This window comes from Drosophila albomicans, chromosome 3, assembly GCF_009650485.2.
Source record: "Drosophila albomicans strain 15112-1751.03 chromosome 3, ASM965048v2, whole genome shotgun sequence".
NCBI lineage: Eukaryota > Metazoa > Arthropoda > Insecta > Diptera > Drosophilidae > Drosophila > Drosophila albomicans.
In genome coordinates, this window is record NC_047629.2 from 5,621,403 (window position 1) to 5,639,121 (window position 17,719).

A 17,719-nucleotide genomic window follows, 5' to 3' on the forward strand; every position below is an offset into this window, starting at 1 on the left:
GTCGAGGGGGGACAGTTGTCACACACATTGGGTCAAGTTGTCAACGCCACTGTTGCCACGTTCCACATTTAGCCACCCGGTGGTAACCACCCAGCTGGCAACTTGTCGCCACTTTATTAACTGTCAATCTGCGCGTGTTTTGACTTCCACTTTCTTAGACTCGAAACATTCTAGGGTATAGACACAAGGTCTGTTGGACAATATCATGGGCCTTGCCAAACTTTTATTCGAAAGTAATAAAAAGAAAAGTAATGAAAGGAAAACGCTCTCTTGAAAAACTAAAAAGAAATAATGTTCAAGAATTTCCTTAATAAAAGTTAAGATAATGGAAGGAATCTTAATTGTTATTGTTGTTATTTTATGACATCATCGAAGTTTGTTTCTAGATATTCGATTGTATTTCTGAAAGATTATTTTATTTTATTTCTGTTATTTTCTTTTACAATTTTAGCAAAGTTTAGTTAATAGCAAATAATTATAATTGACTTGGATATAAATCTGTGATAAATTTCAATATTATAAATATTCAATAGTTCTCTTAATGTATTTTCGGATTTAAATTGTTTCTAGAAGAATAGTTTTTCTCGAATTTCCTTAATCTTTATTATTTTCGTTATAAATCTAGTGTACCATCTAAGATCGTTTCTCAATATTCGATAGTATTTTCGATTTTTATGTTTAGATTCACTTGCTTTATTTTAATTATTAGTATTTATAAAGTATTTAAATAAGTCCTAGTTTATAGAAGATTAAACGTTCTGCCTCGAATTTTATTCAATTTTCGACAGCTGCTCTACTTTTAAGAATATGCTGTTTTTCAGCTTTAGATGACAGGACATGACACGCACCTCATAGCCGTATCCTGGCATGGCTTCTGCGTCTCAAGATGTCTCCTGTTGCGCTTCGCAAAGCACGTTATTTAATATTTGGCATCGTGTTTTTGCTTCGACGAAAAACAACATATGATATACAAATGTTAAGTTTATTCAATGGGAAAACGCTAAGTGAAGAATGCCATAGAACATATCATGTCCAACTTTTAAGTCGAAATGCACATTCATTTCAGTATGCTGAATTTGATTGTTTGTCTGTGGCGCCGCGCGGGTGTGGCATGCAGATAGTAAAGGGAATGCGGACTGTGGAAGCAGAGAGAAAGAGAACATTTGTGCCATTAACCCAGTTGGCCAATGCTCGACAGTTGGTTACAACAACATCAAAGCGACAATCCTGATGATGCTCAGATACGATGAGTGCGAATTCGAGTGCTACCCGCTGGGTTCGAAATGGGAGACGAAGGCTAGCACCCCCAACCTACCCCCTCCACTCTATGGTCTGTCCCTAGCACGATCTTGTTGCTCCCCAGGCCCTCTTCGGCATTGGCTCTGAGCAAACAATGGACGTGCAGTTTGAAGTGCATGACACAATTGCGGATAGTAAAATAAAAGATGACAGAAGGAATACATATATTGTATATATCAAGAAAAAAACTAAATAAATACAAGTGCGACAGTGTGTATGAGTACGGTTGAGTATGAGTATGAGTACGAATACGAGTACTCATGTGTACATGTATATGTGATGACAGTATAAAACAATGCAACGCCAAATGAAAAATGCACATTTTTGACAACGACAGCGCAAAAACAAATTGCATACAAATACATTTTATCTCTGAAGTGTTTTGGCAGCAACTCGACTAAAAGGATAAGGCTGAGGGGAAATGTGCGGTTCAGGTTTCCGAAACCTTGACATGCCACAGTGTTGCCAAAGTTGAGCATAATTTTGTAGTCCCCATCGAATGAATACTGTTGACAACTCTGTCAGATTCCAAATTTATTTTTTGTTTAAATTCTATATTATTTTTGGAAGTGTAGCGTGCTTAACCACAGCTTCTCTAAGGGAATATATTTATTTGGACAAAATATGTATTATTAAGGATTCTTTGGTATTGCGGAATTTTATTTTGTCTATTATCATTCATCTCTAAAATGATGATCATATAAAACGAAAGAGTTCTTACTATTATTTTATACATTTGAACTATTAATATAAATTACCGTGATTAATTTTTCTATATATGTATATATATCATAATGAATATATGCAATGCCTTATTAATAACATCAATATTATTGGACTGTCTGAATATTCCATATAGTAGCTTACACAGGTCAAGAGCTTTCTACCTAAAATCCTTATCTGAAACTTGTTATGCTGTTTTACAGCATCTTCTCATTGCAAAAGTCTGTCTGTCCGTCTGTCCTTCCGGTCGTATAAACACCTATATCTCAGAGACTATAAGAGATAGAACTATAATTTTTTTTTAATAATTTTGGCATATATAATAACAACTGTAGTAGTTATGATTCCTGAAAATTTGGTTTCGATCAGATAAAACTTGTGGAAGTTATTAAATAAATATATTTGTATGGGCATTACTAGGGGTCGCAGTTACTTTGGCTTACAATCTGGTGTTTTGTGCCGTCTATGGTATATTTTGAATGTGGTACTATCAAATATACCATTTGGTTTATTTTAAGTATTTTTGTAGTATTTTCGGTATATTTTGATAATAATACAGCAAAATATATTGCTTTTATTCAAAATGGGTAGCGGGTATCTCACAGACGAACACACGCGACTGTAGATTTCTTACTTGTATATTTTCATTTTAATTTTTTTTTATTATTAAATTTTATTTTTAATTAGACTCAAAATATTGTCATTCATTTTGCGCTCAGGCTATTGTAAATCCATATGCTTCTCTGCTGACAATAGCAATACTTGTGTAGAAGGAAATCTTGTCCCAGTTTGCTACAAATGTTGGCAAACAATCTAATTTGAGGGCCTACTCCTTAGGCCGTTCCAATTGCCACAGATTACAGTAAGTATAAGCTGGCAGCGTGCCGCGTTCGAAATCTGTTCGCCATTCTCGAATACAATGGCCAATTGTGCTCTGCACATGTTTCCACTTAGAGGGCCTAACACCCGAAAACCACCCGAAAAAGCTTGCTGAAAGCTGAAATCTGAAATGTGAAAGCAGCGGCGAGGATGTCAGACCCATTTGGAACTTGAGGCTGTCAGCGCATAATTGGCTCAATTCAATGGGCGGGCAGTGAAAAATGAGCTCAGGTTAAGGCTGATGGGCACACTTGGAGTGCGAATAAATAAATAATTGTGCCCGGATTGTTGTGGCGGGTTCAAAGAGGCAAGAAAGCCAAGCGATAGTCAGACTGCGACTGCGACTGCGACGGTGTCTGTGAGTGTCAGCCAATAAATAACAAATTTGATTTTGATATGCCATTTGTTGTGGTGATAATGTGGCCAAAAGGTCATTTCATTTTGCGCCCAATCCGAGCCAATTATAAAGCTAATAAGGAGCGCAAGTTGCAGATACAGTTGCAATTGCCAAATGTTGGGTTTAATTAGCTTGGCATATACGAAAACCCGTTTGAACCTAAACCTAAACCGACCGCCAACGTTTGTAATTTAAAACTGTCAACGACAGGCGACGCGCAACGTTGGGTGATGGGTGGGTTGAATGAAGGGGGTGGGGAGGGGAGGGGAGACTGTGTGTGTGCGGCACATGTCCACGATGAGGACTCAGCGAGGACTAAGGACTATAATTTATTAGCAACAGTCACCACATAGACTCAGTTGCCACGCCCATTGCACAACGCACCGCCCTGAACGCCCACAGCTCACTCCACGCACCATGATAAATGGCATTTATATTGGGTTACAGTTGCCAACGTTTTGTGCAAACTAACGGCACACTTTTGCATGCCATAATTATCAGTCTAGCATTTTGCTCCAGTCATCATAATCATCATCATCATCATCATCATCGTCGTGATCATTATTATTTGCCAACCTAAAACCTCGAAGCCGACAGTTGTAATTATTTGCCATAATACGACATTATTTATGCCCATTTAATGCTAATTCTGTTTGAAAATATCCCTTTAAAAAGAGTTGACAAGCTTGTGGCGTAGAAATTAGTGCAGGAAGTTTCAATTTATTATTCATTCGCTTGGCATTTGAATAAATTAGCTTGAGTTGTATTCACCATTTGCAAAATTTGCATTCTAATGACGTAAACAAAATAAAAATCTTTACAACTATGAAATCATGTTGAAAAACTAGGCAACAAATACTGTTTTGTTAATTCTTCAAGTCCGTGAATTTGAACTGCAAAGGAATGCGAGGCGTGGAAAGCTGATAGGCAATAAAGGGCTTATCTGCCGGATGATTAAACTCCACCTCGAAGTGTCTCAGCAAACGTGCCACACCGACTTCCAGCTCCATTTCGGCAATGCGACGTCCAATGCAACTGCGTGCCCCAAAGCCAAACGGCAAGTATGCAAACGGATGACTGGACTTCGTGGCCACCGGGCAACCGGACTCCTTTTCCGCTTGACTCTCACGCAGCCAACGCTCAGGTATAAACTGGTCCGCTTGTGAAAAGTGTTTGGGATTGCGCCAGAGGTTCAAGTGCACCATGGCTACCTCACTGCCTTTAGGCACCCTGTAACCGCTGAGCACAAGCTCCTGGCGTATGGTGCGCACATTGGCCGAGGTCAGTGGGTAATAGCGAAGGCTCTCCTTGATGCAGGCACGCAAATAAGGCAAATTCTTCATGGACTCCACAGTCAGAGGCGTATCCTTCTCTGGCAGAATGCCGCGTATTTCTGCGCGTAACTTTGTCTGTTTCTCGGGATGCTGAGCGAGTGCTAGGAGTATAGCGGCAAAGGTGCTTGTTGTCTGCAATTTGAGTAAATCTCTTGATTAGTAACGTTGCATAAAAGTATAGCTATCGGTGTACTCACTGTGTCGACTCCAGCAAAGAGCATGTCCATGGCCATGACAACAGCATATTTGCGATTGATGGCTAACAGTTTCTCTAGCACGCTCTTCTCAGCATCGCTTTTCACATTCTTATCCTTCTCGATGCGATCAATTGCCTCCTGAACATAGCCATCCGTAATGTCGATAGCTTCATCCAATATGCTGAGCACCTCCTTTAATTTGCGCGTCTTGAACTGACGCCACAACGAGGGCTTAATCTCAAGATCGACGGCCAGATCGAAGAATCGTCGAAGCAACGTAAAGAAGTGACGACCTGTTGGATTACTGTTGTCTATGAGTCCCAGCTGACGATCCAAAGCAACCATTCCCACAGATTCCAATGTCCATGCGCTGATCTCCTCCTTAAAATTTTCAGGAACTTCATTCGTCTCAACATCGCGAATTTGCTTGATGCTGTTAAGGAAATTTTAATACTATAATCAATAAATTTCAAGTTTTCGACTTACCGATCTATAAACTGCTGGTTGATCTTGTCCAATGAGCTCAAATAAAGTTTGACGTTCTTGGGATGTATAATAATTGGATTTACAGCCGATCGCATTTTACCCCACGCCTCGTTCTGTGACGTAATCAGTCCCGGTTCCTCCCCGAAATAGTCCTTACGGTACACCGTGCGATAATAGTTGAGCAGCTCGAAGCCCTTGCGATAGGGATAGGCACCATCGTGGCGAAAGACAGTCTCGAAATCATCGGGATTCTGGGTAAGCACAATTGGTGGCTTACCAAAAAGACCGGATAACATGACGATATCGCTGTTTGCGTCCTTCAGCAGTCCCTTGGATATGTCATTCAAGTCGGCACCGTCATATTTGCCACCTGGTCTGAAATTCCAAAGGGCAGTCAACTTCTTTGCCGTTGGCATCTCCTTAAGCGGCCTTCCTTCTGCCGGATTAGGTGTTGTTCCATAGCCACGCAGGCGCTGCTGTAATGACATATGTAAGGATAACATTATGTCACGTATGACACTACGTATAGCGTAACGTATAACAATACATATAGCGTAACGTATAGCAATACGTATAACGTTACTTATATCAATACGTATAACGGTACGTATATCAATACGTAACGTTTCGTATATCAATACGTATAACGTTACGTATAACAATATTACTTAATACACACACTTGCCTTGACTCTGTTGCTGTATTTACATATAACATTACGTATAACAATGTGCCTGTGCTAATTCTAATACGTACCTGCTGCAATTGCTGCTGAGCAACTGTTGCACAGCACTTTATTTCTGTTGTTGCTTTGAAGCAATTTATGATGGTACTGCTGCCAAGTAATTTTAGCTGAGTCATTGTGACTTTGCTTTGTTTTCGTTGCGTCTCGCTCTTTCAATTTATTTGTACATGTACATGTCTTTTTATTGTTTGTATAACTGTTTTCTGCTGTGCCGGCTTTTTTTATTATGCGTGTTGTCGTCTCAGCTACTCGCCGCAAACTAAATTCGCTTTGGGTCTGACCGTCTCATATGTATCAGCTCTCAATGACGCAATGAACACCAATCACTTGTGAAATATCGTGAGAGGCTTTTTTAATCTCTCTTCGCTGTTTGCCAGCATACTGTTTGTTTCTATACATTGTATTATTTGTGTGTTTAAACTGTTATCTAAACTAATCGTAGTGCAGAGTCTTCTCTTGTGACTCTCTTCGATCGCTTATCACATGCATATGTATATTGCTGCCTGATAGATGTGTGTTTCTCTATTTCTTTTGGTTCCCTTAACTTGTAATTCCCCTTTGCGATTTGGTGGGTGTGTCACATTTTCTGCTGGTTGCATAATATTTCTATTGTGGCTTTTCATTTTGAGCAATCTTCATCGTAAACTTTGGAATTTGGAAACAATTATTTGTGTTGTTATTGGCGAATAACTTTTTTATCTTCGATGTTATTAATATATGCCATTATTAATAAATAAAATAGTAATAATAGTAATAGTAATCAAAAAATAGTAATTAGTTATATTACATACAAATTTTAAATTAATATTATTAATAATAAACACTATACTTGAAGTCTGTCTCCCACTGTGCAACATTCCTTGACACAAATATTTAAACAGCAATTAGCGTGCTCTCTAAGCTTGAAATTGCTCCAAACGCGAACAAACACAACTTTGTATCGCTCTTTGAAAACCAGAATAAGAGAGCTAAAGTTTTCTCTTCGGTTAAATAATGTAAACAGAGCGAGTTAAATTTTCGGCGAATTGTATAAGCATAATGTTCAAATATTATATGCCAATAGCTAAAAATAAAATGAGATCGAAAGAGCGAAGTAAACAGAGAAGCATATGTCCATATGCATTCAGCATCTTTATGGACAATTCAACGTAAACTGAATTCATTTTTTTTATATTTGTATAGAATTTTTCAATATATAGTGTGTATATATAACAGTAACGAAAACAATAAATTAATGATTGGTCTTAAAAGCGTTACTATTTTGTTTGTGTTTTAGCCAAATTATTTTACATTCTTCATATTGTATTATAATCTTTCCCTAATACAATTGAATTATTTATAGATTGTTCTTATAAATCAAATTAATATAAAATTAATATAAAATTAAAATAAAAATACTAATTTCAATAAATTTTAAATAAAAACAAGTAAGAAAGCAAAAGCAAAACTATGCGGTATATTTTTAATAAATATAATTAATTAATATACTGAAAATATAATAAAATATACCAAATATTTGGCCCAAGGTGTTTATATGGACAGATGGTCAGACAAATAGACATGGATATATCGTTTTAGCCGTTAATCTTTCAGCCTGCTGCATATAGTACATTGTAGGAAAAAATTGGACTCTAACCTACATAAAAGTAATTCGCAATTAACGTTTAATAAGTCAACACGGGAAACGCTAAGTGGTTCAAATATTTAGAAAACATATGTTATGGTATTGGGTTTCTCAATTTCCTACTTCCACTACATTAAATTCAATATAAAGTTAACATAAGAAACATTCATTTTGAAAAGAAAAACATTAACATCAAAATTACTTTGAAAGTCAGATAAAATTGTCAATGATTTGACCAAAGGTTAGAGTTTTTTTATGGTCAGGAACATTTTTAATTAATTCCCACGCATTAATCCCCACTGTCCTTAGTTTTAGTTAAAAAATATTGATTATTTTATTATTATTTATTATTATTATTTATCTAAATAGTAAAGTGTTTGAACTATTTGTCTTCAATTATGTATGTCAGGGGCCAATTTTTTTAATGTTTATGTGAATTTCGATTTTTTACAAAGTTTGTTTGTCTGCAATGAACATTAATTGTTGTTTAAAACTAGCAACTTATTGGTCAGTCAGTATATGAAGTATAAGGGGCATGTGTTCATTTCAAAAGTAATTTACCAAAGCGGTTTCGCACATGATATCGTCGCAAGAAATCAATTCAATGACAACTTTTAGGGTTCGAAAAGGATCTAGTAGTCCACTTCCAACTAACTATGTATGTGGTTAAATATATTCATGGCAAACATATTAAATACAGACAACGAACACGAATCACTCACACACTTTAAATACTTTCACAACAAACTTATTAAATCCACAGAATTCTGAGGAATTCGCAAACTATTTCCTACATTCAAGAAGTAGTTAAACTCTTTAATCATCATAGGTAGTCAAACTTACCAATCATGATGCAATTGAATAGGGCGTGCCTGGGAAAACCCGGTCACACAATGTTTCTCAAGAGTCGCACAGTTCAACCGGTTGTGGTCTCTGCGAATCGGTTTAAAGCGATGTTGGGCAGATCGTATATGGCAGAGAAGCATGAGAAAAAAGCTGCTGATGAAGAGGAGCATCGCTATATGGAATATCTCAAGGAGGGCAGCGATAAGCTTTGCAGTTGCTTCACTAACGTGGGTCAAGTATCGTTTGACGAGGAGCATCAGGCGCGATTGGATCAGGAAGTGAGGGAAGATGAAATTAGGAAAAGACAAGTTAAAAAGGAGGATGAACAGCATCGCAAGGAGCGCATAATGCGAGCGAATCGTATATTGGAGAACCTCAAATCGGGTCAACGAGCCCTTCACCATGCGCTCGTCGAAAGCGAATTGAGTTACCAGAGAAACTTCAATGAAACTCTTAACCGTGAGATCGCAGAAGATGCAGTACGTCAACAGCGTTTGGACGAACAGCAATGTCCAGAGGAATTGATACCATTTTGTGGAGTCACCGAAGAACAGGAGAAAGCTGAGCAGGCGAAGAAGTCGTTGGACATACGCGAATACTTCCAAAAGGAGCTAGCGGAAAGACACCAACAACGACTTGACCAAAAGGAGAAAGAGCAATGCGAAGTAATCATTGAGCGAGCACAATATAAATGTCTGCAAGAGGAGGAAGAGAAAGCAACCAAGAAATTGGCGGAAAGCAAGCGAGAGTTTTGTCGTCGTGCCTACAAGGAAGCGCTTAAGGAAAAAGCGGAAGCTGCAAAGCGTAAGTAATATAACAGATAATGATACTTATACTCGCTATCCATAGGTTGCTATAATTTTCTACTATAAAGAATATTTATGCCACAGACAGAAGAATTCATCTCCTATCCCATAAAGTATATAATAGATATATTCTTTTTGACAGCACGCAGATGAAGGTTTTGTTTTATATATTTGTCATGTCCTTCGGTATATTTTAGTATGCTTTCGGTATATGGTATTTTAAGAAAATTTCCGCAGAGTTTAGCATTCTCACACACACTGTAGCACTCGTACTTTTTACACTTGCTACCCATAGGGTAGAAGGGTATTATGACTTCAGGAAATGTATGTATGTAACAGGTAGAAGGAGGCATCTCCGACCCTATAAAGTATATATTTTATTAATCAGCGTCAATAGCCGAGACGATCTAGCCATGTGCATCCGTCCGTCTGTCCGTATGAACACCTAGAGCTCAGAGACTATAATAGATAAAGCTATAATATTTTTTTGACAGCATTTGTTATGTTTGCATAACAAGTTTGTTGTGCCACGCCCCTTCCGCCCCGCAAATCATCGATATCGAATAACAAGCGTAATTTTAAAGCTAGAGCTGCGAATTTTGGTATATACAATAACATCTATAGTAATTGTGATTCCTGAAAATGATCGAAGTTATTAAAGAAATACTTTTGTATGGGCAAAACGCCTACTTACTAGGGGTCTGCGTTGATTTGGCCGAGAATCTGGTACATTGTGCCGTCTATGGTATATTTTGAATGTAGTACTATATCGAGCACACTCGACTGTAATTTTCTTACTTGTTATTTTCCCATTTACTAACATTAAGTTACTCCTTAGTTGAGCACATTTATGACAAGATCGAAGACCGTGTCATATGTGTGGATAAGGTGATGCGGCGTAAGCTGGATTCGCGAAACGGACGCGCAATAAAAACGCTGCGAGAGAATCAAATACGTGATCGAGAAGCAATCGCCATAAAGCTCTGCCGTGTGCAACAGGCCAAGCGTCGTGAAGAGGAGGAACATCAGCGCGAAATCGTGGAACATCATGATGTAGAAGTGAATGCAGACGCAGAGAGCAGACTTTGTCGAGTAAAAGAGTTGCGCAAGGAGCGAATTGCTTATCAAAAGGAAGAGCGTAAACAGTTGGCAGAGAATCGCAAACGAGATGCGCAAATCCATCGCTTCCATGTTGCTGAACGCTTCAAGAACCAGCTGACTAACGAACGCTTCGCAATCATGCAGAAACGAAAGAAAGAGATCGAAACAGATAATTTGCGTAAACTGCTTCACGGTCAACGGGATGAGTTCCTCGCACGTCGCAATAATGAATTGATGCGCATATCGGCCTGTGAAGACGATCCATATCTGCAGGATGACGTTGCCTTCTTCGATGATGCTGTCAAAATGGTCAAGCACGCCAAGGAAGGAGGTCGTCCAGTTTATCCCATGGCCAAGGTAGTTGAGGATTATCGCCGCAAAAACCAGATCGATATGGTGCCCGAGGGTCGCATGGTGCGCAGGAATAAGCTGCGCGATTATTGCTGGCCAGGCTATCATTCCAAGGCAGACTTGGCCTACCGAAAGTACGATCAAAAGGAAGAGTGCCGCCAGAAGCAGGAGAATAATCGTCATGGCATCTTCGACAAGTGCATAAAAATTACCAAAATGGCCACAGAGGAGAAACCCTATAAGAAGTGCGCCATGGAGTGTCCCATCAAGTGCATCCAATATCGCGGTTTACCAGCTATGGACGACGTCGACTCCTTCGATTGTGGCAGCAATGTGTGCTACAAAACCCTGCGCACAGCAAACTAATTATTAGCTCTTTTCTATAATTTTAACAAAGATTCATACTTTTAAACTATAAAAAAAGCGAACACATTATCAAATCAAAAGAAGTTTTATACTACTTATTGTCAAATTGTACGTATGATAGAAGTGCTATGATATTATGGAGAACTCAAATTTTCACATTTTTATACCTAATACGTGTGAGGTAGAAAGGTATTATAACTTTGTACCGACAGGAAATGTGTCTGACGGGCATCTCCGACCCTATAAAATATCATATATATTCTTGATCAACGTCAACAGCAAAGATGATATGGGTAAGTCCGTCTGTAAGTATAGTATGAACCTAAATCTCAGAGACTATAGAGATAGAGATATAATTTTTTTGTCATCAGCACTTGTGAGCACCACGTTTCCTTAAATCGCTGCCCTCGCGATTTAATCGCTGCCGCCGCGATTTAATCGCAGCCCTTGCGATTTATTCGCTGCCCTCGCAAACACCCAAATATATATTTCTCCAAATGCTAGCTGCCCAATGCTAGTTGCCCAACTGGAGTTGGCTATACAGTGACGGATCTAAAACCATTAACTCTACTAGCTTCGCAGTCGTGAGCTGCGAATCGTTGCAATGGTTGTTGCATCAGGATTGCGCTCTGCTTACTCTCCAATTTTCTCCGCCGAAGCTGTAACATAGCTGTTCTAAAAGCAATCCAACATGCTCTCGAGCTTAAGGGAAAATTCATAATTTGCAGCGATAGTCTTTCTACTCTTAATGCCGTTAAAAACACGTACAACCATAACAGCCTGATATGCCAAATCCGACATCTTTGCATTAAACACGCTTCAAAAATAAAACTTTTTTGGGCCCCTGGTGCCCGAGACGACCTATGGCGCAACATTAAGATTATTCTAAAAAGGAAGGAAATGACACATTGGGACAACTACGACCACAGGTTTAAACTATGTAACTATATAACCCAAACATGCAACCCGTCCGATATCCACCATCATGGCACAGAAGACAGTGCGGCGCAGAACTGGTCACACTGCCTTAACCCACGAGCACCTTCTAAGCCCAGATGCGCCAAATGCGGGGGAGAATTATCAATACAACACATCCCGCAACTTATTAACACTAGGATCCGCCTATTTGGCCAAATGCAACCCACCTCTCTTCTTACCCTACTTACTCACAATAATTTTAAACTACTAATTGAATTCCTAGACATCAAGAACTTATTAAACAACATATAAATTAACTGTCGAGTCGATGGCCTTAGTTGCTAGCACTCCCTTCTTTTAGTTATTATATTATTTTGTATAATAATTAACATGTAAAGAAATATACTAACTGTAGTTTTTATGATGCCTGAAATTTAGGATTTTTTTAAGAAATACTTATTATTATTAGGTGGCACTACAACCCATTTCGGGTTTTGGCCAACCTCAGCGTCTCCCTCCAGGCGCCTCTGCTCTTCGCGCGCCTCCTCCAATTAGAAATACCCAGCAGATAGAGGTCCTGCTCTACTTGGTCCTTCCATCAAAGATTTGGTCGTCCCCTTCGTCGTCGCCCGTAGTCGACTCTCGCTTCGAATACCTTCTGAGCTGGAGATTCTTCATCCATACGCACAACGTGGCCGAGCCAGCGCAGACGTTGTATCGTGATGCGCCAGACCACGCCCACGTCGTCGTACAACTCGTACAGCTCGTGGCTCATCCGAATGCGGAAGTCGTCCCCCATCCGAACGGGACCGAAGATCTTGCGAAGAATTTTCCTCTCGAACACTCCAAGCGCTGCTGCATCTGTCATTGACACTACCCATGTTTCTGCGCCATATAAGAGCGCGGGTAGGATGAGTGTCTTGTAGAGTGCTAATTTTGTTCGAGAGGTCTCTATTGCACATTTGCCTACTCAGACCAAAGTAGCACCTATTGGCAAGTGTGATTCTTCGTTTGATCTCCAGGCTGACGTTATTTTTGGTGTTAATGACAGTGCCAAGGTATGTGAACTCCTTGACCACTTCGAACGTATAGCTGTCTGCTACCACATGGGAGTCAAGGCGCCGCGCCTCCCTGCTTGTCGACAGCATATACTTCGTCTTGCCCTCGTTTACCGCCAAACCCACTTTTGCTGACTCTTTTTCGATAGCGGAAAGTGCAGCAGTGACATCACGCTTGCTGCGGCCAATGATGTCAATATCATCAGCGTAAGCAAGGAGCTGGACACTTTTATAAAAAATAGTGCCAGCTCGATGCACACCGGCTTTCCACAAGACCCTTTCCATCACGAAGTTGAAGAGGTTGCACGACAGGGGGTCGCCTTGTCTGAAACCTCGAACGGTATTGAAAGGTTCGGAGAGGTTCGTTCCTACCTTGACAGAGCTGATGGTGCTGCTCAATGTCATCCTGCAAAGACGTATCCGCTTTGCAGGAATACCGAACTCAGACATGGTGGCATATAGGCGTTCTCTTTGTAATCGACAAAGAGATGGTGTGTGTCAATTCCATTTTCGTGGATTTTCTCCAGGATTTGGCGCAATGTGAAGATCTGGTCTATGGTGGATTTACCAGGTCTGAAGCCGCACTGATAAGGTCCGATCAGTGTGCTGGTATACGGCTTCAGTCGTTCACATATTACGCTCGATAGGACCTAATATGAGATGGCAATCAGGCTAATTCCCCGGTAGTTGGTGCATATCGTCGGGTCTCCCTTCTTCAGCACAGGACAATAATCGCTGAGATTCCAATCGTTGGGCATGCTTTCTTCTAGCCATATTTTGCAGAAGAGCTGATGCATGCACCTTATCAGCTCTTCGCCGCCGGCCTTAAACAACTCTGCAGGCAGTCCATCAGCACCGGCTGCTTTGTTGTTTTTGAGTCGCATAATAGCAACTCGGACCTCGTCATGGCTAGGTAGTGGTATATCCACATTGTCGTCGATTGGTAGTATCGAGCTGCTTCCTCCAATGGCGGGATTGGTGCCGTCATCGCCTGCCAGCAGCTTGGAGAAATCCGCCCTCCATAACCTCAGAGTGCACTGCGTATCTGTAACCAGATTCCCGTTTTCATCTCGACAGTTAGATGCTCCGGTCTTGAAACCTTGTGTCAGACGGTTGACTTGTTGGTAAAATTTTCGAGCATCATTTCTGTCCTGCAACACCTAGAGTTCCTCGCACTCTCGCTTTTCTTGCTCCTGTTTTTTCCGTCTAAAAAGCTGCCTCTCTTCCTTCCTTTTCTCCCTGTAACGTTCACACGTAGCTCGCGTTGCGCCAGACTGTAGCGTTTTTCTGTAGGCGGCGTTTTTTGCCGCAGCTGCGACGCAACACTCCTCGTCATACCATTGGTTCCATGTGGGTGGGCGCTTGAACCCAATGGCTGTTTCAGCGGCAGCTCGCATGGAGTGGGATATGTGAGCCCAGAGTCCGCCGGCGTCAACAGGAAGAGGGGTAGGTTGGTGGAGCAGTTCCGAGAGGTGAGTGGAGTAGGCTGTTGCTGTCCGTTGTGATCGCAGCCTAGTGACGTCAAGCTTTCGTTGCGTGATGGGGCGTACGTTTTTCGCTCGGCATAGCCGCATGCGTATCTTGGCTGCGACAAGATAGTGGTCCGAGTCTATGTTGACTCCACGAAACGTACGCACGTCCATCACGCTTGAGGCATGCCTTCCGTCTATCACAACATGATCAATCTGGTTGCGCGTTTTTTGATCAGGGGACAGCCATGTGGCCTTGTGGATGTCGAGGTGCCGAAATCTGGTGCTACTCACTACCATGTGTCGCGCCGCGGCGAAGTCAATCAGCCTGAAACCGTTGTTCGAGGTGGTCTCATGGAGGCTGAATTGATCGACGGTGCGGTCAAAGATGCGTTCGCGCCCAACCTTTGCGTTGAAGTCTCCGAGGATGATCTTCACGTCGTGGTTTGGGCAGCGGTCGTATGTGTCCTCGAATCTCGCGTAGAATGCATCCTTAGCAGCATCGTCCTTCTCCTCCGTCGGGGCGTGCGCGCAAATTATGCTAAGATTGAAAAATCTAGATTTGACGCGGATTGTAGCCAGCCGTTTACTCACTGGGGTGAAATTGGAGACGTGGTGGCGAAGTCTCCGGCTTACTACAAATCCGCATCCAAATTCGCGCCTCTCCGCATGGCAGCTGTAGTAAATATCGCAGTTTGCTCGCTTGGAGCAACCTTGTCCTGTCCATCTCATTTCCTGGATGGCGGTAATGTCAGCTTTTAATTTTTCGAGGGCATCCGCCAGTTGGATAGAGGCACCTTCCCAATTAAGGGTTCGGACATTCCAGGTGCATATCCTTAAATCGTAGTCCTTTTTCATTTTGCGGTGGTCGTCAACATAAGGGGGGATCCTATCCGAGGCTTTCGCTTTGGTTTTCCTTGGGCTTCTTTTTTCCGAGGCAGGTTCCAAACCCTGCGCTCAACCATTACCGTCCGGATGACTCGCTGCACACATTAGTTCGCTATCTAGCGGATGCTAAGATAGCTACCTAGGAGGTGCCACGAGGAGGCTGTGTGTCAACTTGCAATCATTCGTAGACAGAGATCGCACTGGCGGCCACCAAGTTGACCGCAATCAGAAACTTTACTCTGTACGAATGAAAGCCATCCTATCCCGAAAGAAATACTTATGTATGTCAAATCAATCAATCAATCAATCAATACTTCAATCAGGTCTTAGTTGCTTTGCCTAACAATCTGGTGTATTTTGATCTCTATGGTATATTTGAAATGCAGTACTTCAACGATTATGACCTTCGGTATATTGTTGTTCTTATGGTATATTATTTGGTATATTTTAAGAATAATACCGCACTAATATTCTTATATTTTAAATGGGTTGCGGATAATTTTCTTACTTGTTTTATTTTTATATATGTATGTTATGTATGTATGTAGATAATACTTGTATTCTAAACTGGAGTGTAAGTTTTTCATTTGTTTCAACTTGCAATGATTAATATTTAGCTCAAGGTGTTTGATTAATATTAATAATATCTAAAATGTAGGATATATTTGTTTGGCTTAGTTTGTCCCAAGCTTTAATAATCTCTTTTCTCCTTAAACATTAGATTTCCAGACATCAAAAGTAAACAAGTAAGAAAGATACAGTCGAGTGTGCTCGACTGTGAGATACCCGCTACCCATTTTTAATAAAGGCAAAATATTTGGTATCATTTTCAAAATATACCGAACATACTAAAAAAATACTAAAAATATACCAAATGGTATATGTGGTATATCGATACAGAAAACCATTCAAAATATACCATAGACGGCAAAATGTACCAGATTGTCGGCCAAAGCAACTAAGAGCCCTAGTAAGTAGGAGTTTTTGTCCATACAAAAGTATTTCTTTAATAACTTTTTTATCTGATCGCAACCAATCAGGAATCATAACTATTACAGTAATTATTGCATATACCAAAATTCGTAACTCTAGCTTTAAAATTACGCTTGTTATTCGATTTTTTTATTTGCGGGGGCGCAAGTGGGCGTGGCAAAAATTTGAAACAAACTTGATCTGCGTGCAAACATAACAAATGTTGTCGAAAAAAAAATATAGCTCTATCTCTTATAGTCTCTGAGATCCAGTGTTTCATACGGACGGACGGACAGACACACAGACGGAAATTGTCGAAGTTATTAAAGAAATACATTTGTATGGGCAAAAACGCCTACTTACTAGGGCTCTTAGTTGCTTTGGCCGACAATCTGGTATATTGTGCCGTCTATGGTATATTTTGAATGCGGTACTATACCGATATACTAAATATATCATTTGGTATATTTTTTTTTAGCATTTTTGAAGTATATTTGGTATATTTTGAGAATAATACCGCAAAATATATTGCTTTTATTTAAAATGGGTAGCGGGTATCTCACAGTCGAGTACACTCGACTGTAGCTTGTTTTTTTTTGCATCTTACACACTTCAATTCAAAAACTTTATGACGGAAAAATGCTTTAAAACAAATAATAATAAATATCAATTCTTTCTGCACTGCAATCAAAGATACATAGTTGTGTGTACTTAAGCATTTATATATGTACATACATAACATGTTATATGTATAACATGTTATATGTACCTACAGTACTAGTAAATATATCTTTACGTAAATAAAACGCAGATTATCTTTTTTCAACGCACATAGATGTGAAATATTCTCAAGTATCTGCACATGTTGAATTCTTAATATGACATTTTTGCAGAAAGCACATAAAATGCAATCAGAGATAGACAATTATTTATACAAGTCGAGATTATAACTGGAGTAAATTGCTAAAGAAAATCTAGAAAATATAAAGGATACAATATCTTAATGATTTCTCTATGATTTTTGTATTTAATCATTTTAAATATTTGCGAATCAAAAATAAAAATGATGAAATAGACAAATTTAAAAGCTCAGAATAGTTTAAAATAAAATAAATTAAATATCTGTGATCTAATTTAACGGAAATTCAAGAATCGATTGAATGAATTCATTAACCATTTTCTTATAAATAAGTAACAAAGTTCTTCAAAGCTATACAAATTTCAAATGGACTTAACGAAATGTGCTTGAGCTCGCCTTAG

At 39.8% G+C, this 17,719-nt stretch overlaps 2 protein-coding genes across 3 annotated transcripts; one reads left to right on the top strand and one right to left on the bottom strand.

Moving 5' to 3' along the window:
• Window positions 1-3,978: 3,978 nt before the first annotated feature.
• Window positions 3,979-6,332, bottom strand: LOC117569403 (cytochrome P450 CYP12A2-like). 2 transcript variants are annotated; one of them, XM_034250540.2, is made up of 4 exons: window positions 6,072-6,332; window positions 5,316-5,788; window positions 4,830-5,262; window positions 3,979-4,764 (listed from the first exon to the last, which is right to left on the bottom strand). In XM_034250540.2, exons 1-4 carry the CDS (start codon window positions 6,174-6,176, stop codon window positions 4,165-4,167), a joined length of 1,611 nt encoding a protein of 536 aa, XP_034106431.1. In that variant the 5' UTR covers window positions 6,177-6,332; the 3' UTR covers window positions 3,979-4,164. The 2 variants fall into 2 exon arrangements, with proteins under 2 accessions (XP_034106431.1, XP_034106430.1); XM_034250539.2 differs by having other exon boundaries at window positions 3,980-4,764; window positions 5,316-5,791.
• A 2,026-nt stretch (window positions 6,333-8,358) lies between these two features.
• On the top strand, window positions 8,359-11,241 carry LOC117569402 (trichohyalin-like). Its single transcript, XM_034250537.2, has 2 exons — window positions 8,359-9,334; window positions 10,175-11,241. Exons 1-2 carry the CDS (start codon window positions 8,533-8,535, stop codon window positions 11,152-11,154), a joined length of 1,782 nt encoding a protein of 593 aa, XP_034106428.1. The 5' UTR covers window positions 8,359-8,532; the 3' UTR covers window positions 11,155-11,241.
• Window positions 11,242-17,719: the final 6,478 nt, after the last annotated feature.